At 46.7% G+C, this 15060-nt stretch overlaps 5 protein-coding genes across 5 annotated transcripts; 2 read left to right on the top strand and 3 right to left on the bottom strand.

The window, feature by feature from the left end:
• Positions 1-1290: 1290 nt before the first annotated feature.
• Positions 1291-3435, bottom strand: PEX2_010800 (uncharacterized protein; the record flags this gene model as incomplete). Its single annotated transcript, XM_016738357.1, has 5 exons — positions 1291-2183; positions 2256-2700; positions 2752-2874; positions 2946-3189; positions 3254-3435. 5 exons carry the CDS (start codon positions 3433-3435, stop codon positions 1291-1293), a joined length of 1887 nt encoding a protein of 628 aa, XP_016603711.1.
• A 753-nt stretch (positions 3436-4188) lies between these two features.
• On the top strand, positions 4189-7503 carry PEX2_010790 (ATP-binding protein; the record flags this gene model as incomplete). The annotated part of the gene is made up of 8 exons (XM_016738356.1): positions 4189-4288; positions 4345-4631; positions 4682-5926; positions 6001-6310; positions 6364-6588; positions 6658-6861; positions 6920-7204; positions 7259-7503. 8 exons carry the CDS (start codon positions 4189-4191, stop codon positions 7501-7503), a joined length of 2901 nt encoding a protein of 966 aa, XP_016603710.1.
• A 754-nt stretch (positions 7504-8257) lies between these two features.
• Positions 8258-10307, bottom strand: PEX2_010780 (putative carboxylesterase; the record flags this gene model as incomplete). Its single annotated transcript, XM_016738355.1, has 5 exons — positions 8258-9022; positions 9090-9398; positions 9449-9771; positions 9841-10079; positions 10144-10307. 5 exons carry the CDS (start codon positions 10305-10307, stop codon positions 8258-8260), a joined length of 1800 nt encoding a protein of 599 aa, XP_016603709.1.
• Positions 10308-10902: 595 nt separating this feature from the next.
• Positions 10903-12603, bottom strand: PEX2_010770 (putative extracellular lipase; the record flags this gene model as incomplete). Its single annotated transcript, XM_016738354.1, has 2 exons — positions 10903-11934; positions 11998-12603. 2 exons carry the CDS (start codon positions 12601-12603, stop codon positions 10903-10905), a joined length of 1638 nt encoding a protein of 545 aa, XP_016603708.1.
• A 382-nt stretch (positions 12604-12985) lies between these two features.
• On the top strand, positions 12986-14575 carry PEX2_010760 (putative MFS transporter; the record flags this gene model as incomplete). Its single annotated transcript, XM_016738353.1, has 2 exons — positions 12986-14494; positions 14549-14575. The coding sequence occupies 2 exons, from the start codon at positions 12986-12988 to the stop codon at positions 14573-14575; spliced, it is 1536 nt and encodes a 511-aa protein (XP_016603707.1).
• Between the last annotated feature and the right edge of the window lie 485 nt (positions 14576-15060).

The raw sequence follows: 15060 nt of genomic DNA, 5'->3' as shown, positions 1-15060 counted from the left end.
GCTGTAAGTTAATGATGATGGGTGGGGATAAAGCTCCAACGCACAGCCCAGCCTCTAACCCCTAAGTTGTAAACTATGATCATCTAATCGTGCGAAGCCCGCAAACCAAAAAAGTCTAGCATAAAGACCTAAGGAGTAGATCGATATAGGAATTAGAAAGAACAAGTATTTGAAGAGCCAGCCAAAAAAAAGAAAATCGACAGTTGCAGGGTTCGAACCTGCGCCCACGAATGGACTAGATAACTCGAAGCTTGATTCACTGTTATATGATTAGTAATGACTCTGGAACACTTTCTGATGGGTGTACTCACAGTCTAGCGCGTTAGACCACTCCGCCAAACTGCCTGTGAGGAAGGTCACATGCACACGCCGTCAAGTGCAAACGGAGAGCAAACGGAAGTATGCAAATAGGGCAGATGGGGTGATTATCCTCCTCTATCCTCTTATTGAGACAGATACCTAGGAGACTTAGCGCCTTATTTTTCAGCCCTTGAATAGACATATTCAGCCAGCCTTAGTTTTTCTGTGACTACCTAAGGCTTGCCCAACTGATATTGAGCAGAACCTAGCTTCTACAACCACTCAATGCATCTCACATTCCACCATGCACTTCGACATAGTCCTCTCTTGACAATTTTTGATTTATTTAAAAAGTCTGTAAAATATTGGAATACCCGTTCTATATGAGACCATGATAGGGGTGGGTCGGATGATGTCAAATAGGCGCGAGCCTGCTCCCGATCTGGATCTGTCACTCGAGTTCGTTGTATATTACCTAGGTATGATATCTGAGTTACGAAGCGGGAGTCTTCACCTACATGTAGGCAGTATATAGCAGAGTTGATCTAAAACGCCTTGCAAACATATCCGATAGCGAAAAGGAGCCCCCTAAACCAAATGGCTCGACTCTTGTTCGAACGCTACCTTGAGCCCGCATGACTATCCCTTTCATATTATTCCCCATCACTATTTTACTGTGGTTCTCGATAGCACGGAATTTTTCCTGGGACTAGACGTGTCGTTATTTATTCTTTGGATGGATTCTCTGCAGGATCGTTCATCAGCAGGAATTGGCCCAAACGTCATGGACATTTGGCGCCGTGCAGGGATGCCTGAGGGTTTAAGAAGGCCTGTAATGATTACGGTAGAGGAAGGCATCGGAAGTCCCCAGGTAAATTTGACAGATTTATTTAGTATAACCAAATCCTGGCTTTTTAGCATCTTTCTTTTTCTTAGGATAGTGTTCAGAACATACGGGCATTCGGGTATTCGAAAGTACACGCGGCGCTTCTATTCGGACATTTGAACATCTCGATATACCAGTCTCCCCTTCATCTGACGAAAGGTGCTGTGAGACATGACCTTGCTTTCCTTTTCCACGGTGCCATCAAGCGCCCTCGACTGCCCAGAAGTAGTGAACAGAATCCGGAATGGCCAATCGGCATTCCTGGCATGTGCAAAGAGCAAGTCCACAAATTCCTGGCACATGTCCCGTGCGCCTCCTTCGAGAAGGTTGATCTCAGAGACAATGCAGTATCGCAGGGTAGGTGTATTTTCCAGCAGGTATCTAAGCAGCGTTAAACCCGTTGTCCAGCGCTCCCCTGGCTGCGTAAGTTGATCGAGCATCTCCGGCTGTAGGTAAACTTTGTCATCGAGCGGTTGGAATTGCAGCAGCTGGCAGATCAAGCTGTAAACGATCCCCATGACACCAGCTTTGTCTTCAACATTATGGAACTCAGGGATAGTCCCGTATCGGGGTCTTTGGCAGATGTAGGATACAAATTGAGCTCGAGCTCGGATGGCCGTCCAAATAACCCCGAGAGCGGCGAGTTGGGCGCTGGTTTGTGGGCCTGTTTCAAAGGGGCTGATGATCCAGAGTTTGAGAGCATTGCCTGATGTAGCTTGTGCCCAGTTTCCGAGGGGTTGGATAATGGAAGGCTCGGCGACAAGTCGTCCGGTTTGGAGGGCGAGTCTGATTCCATCACTGCCTCCCATTTGATCAATATGTGGCTGAAGATGTTGGCAGACCAATTTAGCCTTGGACCTACTGAGGCCTCGAGGAACATCGGCAATTTCTGCGATTTCACTTTCGTTTATCGGTGTTGCCCCTCTTGCCATTATTCTTCCGGTATCGTTTTGACCTTGCAGCTGCATACGCTCAAAGCGTTCTTCCCATAGACCCACTAGGAATATTCCAAGACTGTTAGCGAGGTATTGAGATGGGTTTCAAGTGTACCAAGGGAGACGTTACGTACTGCGTTCAGTCATCTGCAGCATCAGGGTTGTCATTGTTCCCCCAGCATCATTTTTCTCGTTTCGAATTTCATTCACCCATGCAGCGAGCCTCTTTTCAAAAGAGCTAAATGAATGATCAAGCCTATTTAGCTGCCATGCATTCTCAACCATGGCCTGATCACGGATCAGTCGAATGGACCGCTTGATCATTTCTGTTGTGTCCTCGTAGCCCGTTGTAAAGTTTGAGTTGAACGAATCGAGCCATTTTGAAGGCTTTGGTTTCATATACCAGGTGGCTACCTTAATAAAGAAATGGAAGTATTGCGTATAGATATCGGACAGTCGTTCTTGCATGGCCGGGTTGTCATAGAGGTCGAGCCACTGTGTACAAACAGCGATGCTCTCCGACAGCTCCACTACATATCCCGACAGCTTTTCCGCAATAGTCGAGTAATTAACCGAAGCCTGTTAAGTCACAAATGAGACCAAAACCTTTTATGAACCTGAGAGTCTCACCTGGATGACCATCGTGATAGCACCGCACAGAGCAGACGTGTAGGAGGTTTGACTTGGGAAACACTGGAAGATTTGCTTATGTGCGTCAAACCTTTGGCATATCTTCACGAAGTTGGTCGCTGCCTAAAAGATATCCTTCATTAAGCTGTTGATGCAAATATTTATAATCCGCCCATCGCCACCGCCGTATTTACCTTGCTGTGTGATTCCGTCCATTGAGCCTCCACCTCGTTGATGATAGAAGTGACTTGATTAACTGTGAGTTCTCCCCGCTGGCGGATGTGACTAGCCAGTTTCTGTTCGGTCGCGTTTCGATGCAAGAGTCGCGATATTCCTGATTTACTCTTTTCTGCTTCTAACTTCTCATCCAAAGACTTGAAGAATTCATCACATTTGGATTGAAGCGTTTGACGGGCTAGTTCGAGCCCTTTAAAAGAACTGCGAGGGTCAGCCTATCTAGCTTTATTGATTTCTCGATATTCCTTTATTCTCTTCGGCATACCTCTCTATTGGCGCTTGACCATAATAAATACGATCCATACGCAGTTTTTCTTGCGCATTAACCTCTGTGTCCAAGTCCTCTTGGTACGACTTGACCTGAGAAGCTAGATCTGAATCAGCCTCGAGTTCAGCAGTGAAACGACGCACTAAGTCAGGCCGTGAGAACTCTTGTGTTATATTCATGATGTTTTGCTGTGCAGCAAAGAAGCAACAACCAAAAAAAAACAGTGCCGGTTTATACACCTGCAACCGGCCTGAGATTCGGACGGGAAAGCTGCAGCCACGGGCTGACCCCAATTAATGCATTAGTCGATGTATATATAAATAAGTACGCCATAGCTGAAGTGTCATTCGACCCACTTTGCCTAGTATGGCTTCTGATTCGACATTAAAAACACCACACCCCGCTTTAGCCGAGTCCGTGATCGCATACCGCTGCATTCGCATTGTTAAACAATGTTCAAAGTCAACATGGACTCATTCTAGTTGTTGCCATGATGCTAAACTTTTCGGGACTGGCCGCTTTCACGTATCGACATCGGCATGAAATACATACTTATGTGTAGGAAGTCTCTTTATGAACAACTCATTGGGGAGATGCACTAGACTTGTGGGGGTGGTTGGGCTTACGTGCATTATCTGCAATAAGCAGAACGGAACCAATCAAGTGGATTTTTCCTAATGTGGACGTATTGAATATGCCTTGCAACATGGGGAATTTACATCAGAAGCTTTCAGCCCCCAAATTGCGTTTTGTGTCGTTACCTCTATAATAGCCGGATACGAGCCGTGCCTGGAGAGTGAAGCATGGAATTGAAATTCAAAAAATTGCAGCTAAAATTCCCAGAGCCTCTGTGATTTCTTTTTTCCTTTTGTTTTTTTCCTTTTGTTTTTTTCCTCTTTTCTCGATCTCATTCTTCGGCAATTGTTGGAGCAATGGAAATCCTCCCAGAACCAAACGCTCACCCTTCTGAGCTTAAGGTTCATGAGGTGCAGTATACAATGGCAGACAGTACAATTGCTAGTCTCACGACTAGTAAGTTCAAATCATGCAAAGGGCTACAGAGCTCTACCAGCTGACTAGACAACCAGCGAGCAAGAGCGTTATAAGTGCGGAAAATGCACAGGAAATTCTGGTCGAGGCAGAAACGCCTGAGACAACAGAGACTCCAAATTCCAAAGATACCACTGAGGTCAAGTCAGAGCTGTCTTTGGCTGATGGGAGTCGTACAGACGAGGCATGTTGTAGCAACACTGAGGTCGAGGAAAGCGTTTCCACAGCAATCCCGGATAATACAAAGGGCCAAGCGAGCATCGTTTTTGTTGATACTTTTGGCACACGATGGACCTTTCCATACGAAGAATCTAAAACATGGGACGTAAGTCATACGATGTCAATCTTCTATTTGTCTCTGCTGAACCTTTGCAGGGCACCAAGAAACTGGTCAAAGCAGTCTTTGCCACATATTCTACTGAATGGCTCGCGGATTACCTTGATGAAGACGATGATCTGGGTGAAACTTTTTCCATTACCAAAACCAAACCCGAACAGTCAAATGTTCTGCCCAACTACTGGGAAAGTTTGGTCTCACCCGGATGGGAATTCAAACTCGAATTCACATTCGATGTGCTCTCCTCGATTCGCAGGCAGAAAAGGCTTGCGGAGGAAGAAGCTGCGGAACAAGCCGATAAAGAGGCTAAAGAAACCGACGTGGTCGAAGAACTGAGTAAAGTGTCTTATGTCGCAACGTATCTGGCGCCGGATAGCGATGGTGATTATCAACGCCGTAATACTAAGCGACTCAACGACAAGACAATTTTTACGAAGGTTTCCGATATTCAGATTCCTAAATCAGTGATTGAGGAGCACAGGGAGGTCTACTGCAGCAACAAATATGCTACTGATCCTGAAGACGACATGTTCGATACAATTAGCAGTCCAGTACTCTACATTCACTCGCCAATCCTTCTTAATGCCCTCAATGCCATCATTGATTGCCAATCACGTCCAGACCGGATCCCTCGAGTCGAATATCGTGTGGAAGGAATCGAAAGTGATCTCGGACAGGGGCGGTTAGTGTACCCTTTCACTGATCTACATCATTATCGGGAGAGATTGCTCCAGTATCGAGAGGAAGTGGGCGAAGTCCACGACAGCGAGTATACCACAACATGTCAAGAGCATATTGACATTCTAGTTGAATATTTGAATGGTCTGACGACGATTGGCCTGGAAAACGCCGAGCTCCTGTGGAGTAATGACGTCCCAAAGACGACTTTCACCTCTCTCTGGCTCCTACTAAAGCCTGGAACGGACGTCTTTGTTCAGGAGCAAGGAAAGCTGAATGCATATGTGATAGAATCATTTTCGGGAGGAGTGCAATGGGGTTCCCCTAATGCTCGTTCGCGGCCATACATTGTGAATGTTTGGAATCTCAACTTTGACGGCCAAATTTTGAGTCGTTCCGTTAAAGAAGTCAGCATTTCTATTTTTGACGGTCAACGTGAAATTACCTCGCTGCCTCTATTTCCGATCAAGTTCCATGTGGATGAGGACCCACAGAATCCTCTGCGTCAACAATTGGTGGATCGAGGGAAAAGATTCGTTAAGATGGTCAAGACCCCTACGTTCCAGGAGTACAGCGGCCCAAGTAGACTGCAAGGCAACCGCACGGTGAGTCAAGCACACGATACATATACAACCATCATTTCATTTCTTGGAGATCTGCAAATCTCACACGCGCATAGTTTAAACAAACGCGAGTCGTCGTTGACCACACAAGTCAACCGTGGAGACTGAACGAAATTGCTGAAGAAAAGCACGCCCATTTGCCGATTGCAGAAGTCTACAATGTCGAGCTGGGCCAACGAACCAGGGAGCCAAAGTGTCTATGCAAGACATGCCAATCCAACAGTCTGCGCCAACACGGCATCCAACGTCGTATTTTCGACGACTACGATAATATCGACTTGAGTTCAGTTTCAACCCTGACTGATCATCAATACCTGCTCTGTTGGTCCCATGTATATGCATACGTGTTGAAAGACCGAGTCTGGGGTAGGGATCAATATGTTTCTATTGGTAGGAGCGCCGCTGATTACGGGAAATAGATGTATTGGAGGTATCTAACCTAACGGAACCGAAGATACATAAAGGTATCATTGACACGCTGGTCATGAAGCCCGAAAGCAATAAGCAGATGATCAAGGCCGTCTGTGAGATCTTTGGTGGAACGTACAAGCAGGCTTTCTCTTCGGACTTCATTCAGGGCAAAGGAGAAGGACAGATCTTGCTACTCCATGGTCCCCCAGGAACAGGAAAGACTCTGACAGCCGGTATTAAAAAAACCCCCACGCAGAGGCAGAATCTCGGAGTGACGCGTTACTAACCATCGTTGATACCAGAGTCTGTTGCGGAGTATACAGGACGACCTCTTCTTAACATTACTGCTGCAGATTTGGGCCACGAACCAATCCCACTCGAACAAAACCTGCTTCGCTTCTTCAGAAATGCAAGACATTGGAATGCAATTGTTCTTCTCGATGAAGCGGATGTTTATCTCGAAACTCGGTCTGCCCAGGATCTTCGACGAAATAGTATTGTTTCTAGTAAGTTTACGTGGTGCACTGGTACATATAGCGGCTAATCAACATTTACCTGCAACAGTTTTTCTGCGAGCCCTAGACTACTTTCAGGGTATTCTTTTCTTAACAACTAATCGCGTGGGAAGTTTCGATGAAGCAATCATGTCACGAATTCACGTACAGATCGGATATGACCCCCTCGATGAGGACTCAAGAAGACAGATCTGGGACGGTTACTTCAAAAAGCTCTCCAAAAATCATAACAATGATGGCCAGGAGATCCGTTGTTCATACGATGCCAAAGAATTCGTTCGGAAGTCGGACGATCTCCGGGCCCTTAGATGGAACGGTCGCGAGATTCGAAACGGTAAGTAGCACGCAACAATCCCACCATTTCGACTTGATTCTCACACTATCCAAGCATTCCAAACTGCCGTGGCTCTTGCATGCTTTCAGGCAAAGCAGGAGGGAAATCCTATTCCTGAACTGACAGATGACCATCTTCGCCAAGTCGTGAACATGTCTCATAATTTCAAGAGTTATGTGAAAGCGGTTCGTGGAAAAGAAGAGGATTATGCGTATGCAGCAGGAGTCAGAAATGATACCACGAGGTCTTCTGGGAGGAGTGATGAGCGATTGAAAAACGTGGATATCCCTAACTTCTAATCAACCGGCATTTCCTTTGAGCCGATGCTACCTTGAAATCTAGTGAGAATGGAGCACTTTCTATAACTTGGAATATGCTTGTGAATAGAAACTCCTCAACCCTTATTGTCTGTTCCTGAAAGTTAAATTCTCGACCAAGATAACCTGCTCAACTCCCTGAGGCTTATATGCAGCAGCTTTTTTAATTATGTAACCGGGGCATTTAAATTCTCTATTATCACATCATAAATAAGCCAAGAAAGAGTAACAAAATAAAGAATGAAAAAAAAACCAAAAAAAAAGAAATGGCGCCACCCGGAATCGAACCGGGGCTAAGACAGAATTGGACACCACAATGTCTCGTCATACCACTAGACCATGGCACCTGTTGGATGAAATTTGGTGAGGCTTTGACAATAAGATAATGTAATTTGTTTGACTGTTATGGTCAAACTATATCCAGAGAATTCTTACCACAGCTCTGGTTTGAAGCAAGACTGCGACGAAAATAGAAATAAATAGTGGATCTGGAAGTTCATGATATCTTAGATCTCCATATATATATATTATGGAACTACCTCCATCTCTCTCTATACAAGACAACCACAAGTTAATCTAGTTCCCACACTCTTATCTTCAAGAGAGCGGAAAATCTATATACGAAAGTTCACTCGCCAATGCAATAGTAATATATAAAACCCTTGTGCTTTTAAGCCTTAGAATATCCAAATGCATATTTACAGCCTGTCTTTGAATAGAAAAGCGACCGAATAGCTCATGCTGGCACGCGTGGACCGACACTTCTCCAGAACTCACAGCGCTTACCACGGCCACCTTCCCACTTCAATGCATCTGCTAGACTGAACTCATTTGTAACACCGGGTCCTTCTTGAAGCCAGTAAGAGAGGTGATCAGTAACTTTGTCGTACACCATTGTTCCACCCGTAGTGTTCAGATTCATTAAGAGAGGGGAGCTGCCATTCCACCTGGGCCAAGAGATTTCCCCGTTCGCACCCTCAGGTACGGTCGAATTGTCGGCGCCACCCCTTGCTTCAATTATGGAGATGACTGGAGTGTCACTGATGATGAAATTGCCCCAAATCTTCTGGAATGCACGAATCAAGCCGTGACTGGGCGTAATCGCCCCAATAGAGAAGTATGCGGTCAAATCTGCCCCGTGGTACGCGGGGGTGACAGAGTACTGATATTTCCAACTCTCCTTAGCATGGCCTCCAGTGAAGGCATCCGCAAGCCAGTAAGAGGGGCAGTCAAAGACTGACTCAGCATATATGTCAAAAACTGTCTGCTGAAGACCAGTTGCCATTTCTGATTGATTCAGAGCAGTTGGACCACGATCACCTAGTGTATCATATCGGGTAGCATTATCTTGGGGAGAGCTGGTCTGGACCCCGTAGATATTCATCAGGCGGGAATAATCACCGCGGGAGAATAGAGGGAAAGTAGAGCGGATATAACTCAGGAACGCGGCAGTGGTGTTCACAAATGGTGGACTAAGTGGAACACCTTCATTGGCATTGTTCTGGAAGAGTTAGTAACTATAGAGGAACACTACATGTTGGTACGAGCATTTGGCACACTGAACTTACCCCAGATAAAACGCGCTTGCCGCTCACTTTCCTCTTGAGTAATTGCTTGGACGGCAGTTCCCGAATGAAATCGCCATCGACCACAGGTTGGAACGCCCAAGTACCCCATGCCCCTGAGATGGAGACGTTTGCACTGGCATATTGCAAAGTATCGGTGTCAGCATTGACAAGGCAGTCAAATACGGCTGCCTCGGATATATTACCCCAATTGTAACACCCCGCTCGTGCCACAAAATCTTGATAATAACTTGTCGGCACTTCACCATCGTACTGATGTAAGGCCGCAATATACGGGCTGGCAGCAATAATCTATGCAAGTTAGCTACACTGTCTCGGATTTCATGGCGCTATAACTTTACGTTATTGAACAAGTGGTCCTCACGACCACCATAAGCCGTTGATTGCAGTACCGCTGAGCCTGCTCCAGAAGACTCGCCGGCGATCGTGACGTGGGAGGCATTACCGCCAAATTTCCCGATATGCTCCTGGACCCATTCGAGAGCGAAACGCATGTCAAGCAGACCTGCATTGGGCTTCCCGTTCTTGTGTACCCCTTCTGACGACAAGAAGCCAAAGGCTCCCAGTCTATACTGAATCATAACTGCAATGAACCCGTTATCGTTCGTGTTGATCCACTCACTGGGGTCGTATTCGGCCCCAAAAAGCCCATATCCACCACCATCTATGAGAGCTTAGAACATGTTTCTTTTCGGTCGAACCTCTTTCATAGTCGATTTTTGCATTGACTTACGGATCCAAACGAGAACAGGAAGATCTTTGGCCCCGGGCGGAGCATACAAATTCAAGAACAAGCAGTCTTCATTGCCTAGGGCTGAGTTGAAGCCATATATTTCTGGAAGCTTCGCAGCACCGGACTGTGGGCAAAGTGGAGGCTGTTCAGTTGCAGATTGAATAGAAGTCCTGTTCACTGGAGGGGGCTGTGGCGCTTGCCATCGCAGCTTTCCAACGGGAGCGGCCGCATACCGGATCCTATGTATTGGCTAATAAGTACAAAAGAAAATGCTTCGTCAAGCTTAATGCGGCTTTTCCCCACCCTTTGAAGATATTGAGATCATAGGTGTTGTTATAGTACCCCTGGTAGGTAGCATAGCCCAAATCAACCCCTGGGCTGGATCCTTGGACAGAAATAGCCAGACTAGCTGGGGCGGCGATGAGAGCCAGAAGAACAAGGCTGCTTAATCCAGCTGCGAAACCCATGTTAACCACGGAGTACTCTCCACAGCCTTTGAAATCGGAGGATTGAAGACGGCGAAAGGAATTGGTCTATTTGAGATAGTGGGGAACAATACTGGTCAGCCCCTTACATACATGTAGGCAGAGTCTAGAGCTAACGTAACCCGCAAGCGAGCGGGCCATGCAACATCAAGCTTTGAAGCGGGCCACCCCGAAATATCTCTTGATCCACTATTTAAAGGGGTATGGATATGAATATGTGTATACGGAGTATTATAATATGTATTCTGAATGATTGGTGTTGTGTGGAACCTTGCATACCCTAGGCTATAAAATCTTGGTTGTTTAAGCGATGGCAGATTGTTTTGATTAATCCATCAGCACCTTTCATGCACAGTATCCACAATCAATATATGAGGTCGGAATCTTTTGGGCACATTTCCCCCTTGATTCCTCTCATGGACTCACCCTTTGGATGGTAATACGACCCGCATCTAAACATCCTATCAACGCATTTATAGCACGGTCATCTTTCGCCCAGTCATAATTGGTATCACAGTGTTTATCGTTTATTGGCTCGCAGCTATATACATGAAATATCTCTGTTCTATATTTATCATCAAGCAAGCTGGGAGATCGGAACCTTTGACCACCAAAATTCTGTCTCCTCTCTTGCCCAATCATCCGCAACACATTTTGCAGGAGGAGCAATATCGCCTCCGATCAATTCGTCATTTCCCTGTCCAAAGATCATAACTTTTGTATCCGTCGGCTGGAAGGGCTTCCACTCTGGTCTTTGTCCATATCGACCAGGCACAGCATTAGGATCACCTGTTGTAATGTAACTAGTCAAGTAGGCATGGAGTGTGCCAGACAACTCTTTCTGCGATTCTGAAATCCCCGTAATGGCACTGTTATAGGTCTCGTAGTACATATTATCGGCGTGATTTGCTCGACCGACGACCGTTCGAGGTAGCGCCCAGTGATAAAGATATACTGGAGCACCTTCGGATGATGCGAATTGTGCTGTTTGGCGGACTGGTGCTACATACGCGTAGTGTCCATAGGCAGCTTCAATACGCTTATATTGAGGCCCGAGTCCCTCGCCCTCTCTGGTCTCAACATAGGGTGATGTGGAACCAACGGCAGGGTCAGGATAGAGTTTTTCAATTGTGTCGAGGTCGGACGACGAGAGCTCGGGTAGAAGATTGTGCCAGAACTCGCGGAACTGGGAGGCATCTGACATTTTCTTGTCGACATACATTGTTCCCTCGTTGCTGTTAAACCCGGTCATGATGGGTACTTTATTCCAGGCTTTTGACTCCCATGCCTCGAGTGGCTTGCGAGAGATAATGTTTCCATCAATCACAGGCTGGAATGCCCACCGAAGGGAAGGGTTGTACTTGTCAAAAACAGCCGTTTGGGCATTTGTGACAGTCAAGCTGGGGAGCGAACGTAGGAATGGGAAAATTTCGGCTTCAGCTAGATCGGCTGGGCACCCGACTTCTTGGAGGAAGTCTGCAAATTGATCCTCGTGAACCTTGGCGTTATATGGGCGAACAGCGCGAGAGGTTGGTGCTCCCGACTCGATAATGACACGATGGAACAATGGCGATGTGTGCTCGTCGTAATTGAGGAGGTGGTGACCAATCTATATTTTGGTTAGAACGAAATATTATATTTGAAAAAGAAAACCACAAACTGGAAGACTTACCGAATGCGCCCCCGCAGAAAGACCAAACAAAGTGACGTTGTTGGGATCACCGCCAAAATTGGCGATGTTCTCCTGGACCCACTGCAACAAATGCACCTGATCACGCAATCCGAGATTGAGCAACCCCTCCTTCTGCGACAGAGTTGAAGGCAGGAACCCAAGAGCCCCAATGCGATAACCGAAGCTCACGGCAATGAAGGGGTGTTCTGACCACGCTACCATGGACGCAGTATTGTGCATAGTTGCCGACCCCCGATTGAAAGCACCACCGTGAATATAAACTGCGACAGGGAGCTTGCCCGTATCATTGCTGCCAGCCGGACGAAAAATGTTCGCTGTCAAGCAGTCTTCACTCTGCACAAGCTTCGGTCCCCCAGAGAGAAGTGCTTTTCCAGGAGCCGCGGGGCCATACTTGGACGCATCAATGGTATCTGATGAGCTTGAAACTTTGACTGCTGGTCTGAAACGCCGATCTCCTACAGGAGGAAGGGCATACGGGACTCCCAGGAAGGCGTCGACGGTTTGGGGAAAAGAGTCTTTGAGTTGGGTCCCCACCAGGTGGCCTTGAACCAGGGTGACGGAAGGAGGCTTGGTATCAGCAGTCATGGTGTATCAATGTATGACGGTTCAGTGGTAAATCAAGGGAAATCAAATCAAGAGTTGGGGGTCGGGAGTAAGATATAGCACCGTTGGGGTCGCTATCTTTCCGGCGTTCAAAAGTAGCGCCGAAGTTATAGCGTGCGGGGGGGAACTATCTTGGTGGAGTCGGAAGTAAAGATAAGTATAACCGTGGGCATCGCTATCTCTCCACTCAAAAGTGACAACGTCGGGAAGCTATACCGTGCGGGGACGGCAGCTATCTGGGTGGAGAAACCCTAAAGATAACGGGAAAATGGCCTAAAAGGCTTTGAGGGGTATCTGGCTCCATATATGGTGATCATTTCCATCCTTTTGTTTACTATTTACTATTACTCATTGGATTGCGAACATGGAGATCGACAAGAAAACACCCGTCGACGATACCATCAACGAGAAAGATGTGCAGATTGGCACTATAACGGAGCTCGATGAAGGAGAGGTCTTCCTCCGTCAACATGGATTCAATCAAGAGGCCATCCAAGCACTTTTGGATGACGAGCCACGCAACAAAGCATTGGTTCGGAAAGTAGACCTTGTTTTGTTGCCTTTACTTTCCGGGACATATATGCTTCAGTATATCGACAAATCAGCACTCGCCTACTCCGCGGTGTTCGACCTTCTTTCTTCCACACATATGTCAAGCAACCAATATAGCTGGCTGGCCAGTATCTTTTATTTCGCATATCTCGTCGCTGAATACCCATGGAATATCCTCGCACAGAAAACGAAGCTTGCCAAAGTCGTTTCTGGAAATGTTATTGCCTGGGGAGCGATGCTCATGATCACTGCCGCCTGCTCCTCCTTTACTGGAATGGCTATCTGCCGCTTTCTTCTGGGAGTCTTTGAAGCCCCCATTACCCCTTGCTTCATGCTGATGATCGGAATGTGGTACACACGTGCTCAGCAACCTTTCCGTGCCGGTGTCTTCTACAGCTGCAACGGATTGGGGGCTATGGTGGGTGGAATTCTCACGTATGGAATTGGGCAAATCGACACCATTGCCGTATGGAGAGCTATATATCTCATTTTGGGCGGCATTACCCTCGTTTGGGGAGTTGTAATGCTTCTCTTCCTCCCGGACGACGTGATTTCATCGAAGAGTTTTACCCTGGACGAAAAGGCTCTCCTCATTGGCCGTGCTCGACTAGGTCAGACCGGTATCATGAATCACAAAATCAAGTGGTATCAAATCCGCGAAGCTTTGATAGACCCCCAAGTGTGGATCTTGTTCTTTTTTACTCTTCTGAATGAAGTCGTAAATGGTGGCATCGCGAGCTTCGGCAAACTAATTATCAAGGGCTTGACTGATGACTCGGCCACTGCTGTCGCATTGGGTATTCCTTTTGGCGGATTCCAGATCTTCTATGTCCTAGGAGGGACATATCTCGCATCTCGAATCAGAAACTTCCGAACTGTCGTCATGTTCATTTACTTGCTGCCGACTATACTAGGCGCCAGCCTCCTATGGAAGTTGGACCATAAGACGTACAAGGTTGGGGTGTTGTTTGGCTATTACATCATTGGCGCCTATGTCTGCTCTTTGGTACTTGCTTTACAGATGCCGGCGACAAACCTGGGTGGTTATACAAAACGCACCACCAGTGTTGCCTTGGTGTTTTTGGCGTACTGTGCCGGCAATATCATTGGACCCCACGCATTTCTAGCAAAAGAAGCGCCCATATACCAGACTGGAGTCAAGCTCATCCTGGCATGTTCTTCTGCGCAAGCAGCTTTGGCTGTTTTGCTGCGTTTTGTGCTGGCTCGCAGAAACAAGCAACGAGATGCCGCAGCTGCTGCTGTAGGCCAGCTCGAGTCTTCTACTGACCAGAGCGCTGGGGCAGATCTAACCGATTTTGAGGTTAGTGACTATCATTTATTCCTTTTTGTGATCTCTTTACTAACCAGTTGACAGAACCCAAACTTTCGATACGTTCTTTGAAATACAGCTTTTAGATTCTTATTTCTAGATAAACGCTGTCATGCTGATACAATCATTTCCTCTCTAGACATCCCTAGCCTGTTTTGTAGGAATCATAGGGCAGTGGTAAAGCACTGCTTCCAAACGCTTGTAGATTAATTGGAGTAGGGTAGGTAGTGGAGCGAGGTGTGATAGTGTAGTGCGTGGTGAAGATGATGTGTACCTATTTGGCATGAAGTCGACCTGGATGCCTGATTCATGCCGGGCTCTAGACCGCTTTAAGGCCTCTCTTTACAGCTTTGTAAACCTTTGGGCAGAAAACAATTATTCACTTTCAACCTATGGCAAATCGAGATTTATACATTTTATATGTGTATGAAAAGCTGCACTTAACTGCCCTCAAACTTGAGATATATTCATTTTGCATGCATATAAAACCTTTCATTCTACAGAGGTTTTGTTAAACTGCCCAAACATGGAGAGGTATGTATCCCTGTAGAAAAGTC

The sequence above is a fragment of the Penicillium expansum genome (assembly GCF_000769745.1).
Source record: "Penicillium expansum strain MD-8 chromosome Unknown contig35, whole genome shotgun sequence".
Lineage (NCBI taxonomy): Eukaryota > Fungi > Ascomycota > Eurotiomycetes > Eurotiales > Aspergillaceae > Penicillium > Penicillium expansum.
Note: the sequence above shows the minus strand (reverse complement) of the source record. Positions and strands in the feature narration are given on the sequence as shown.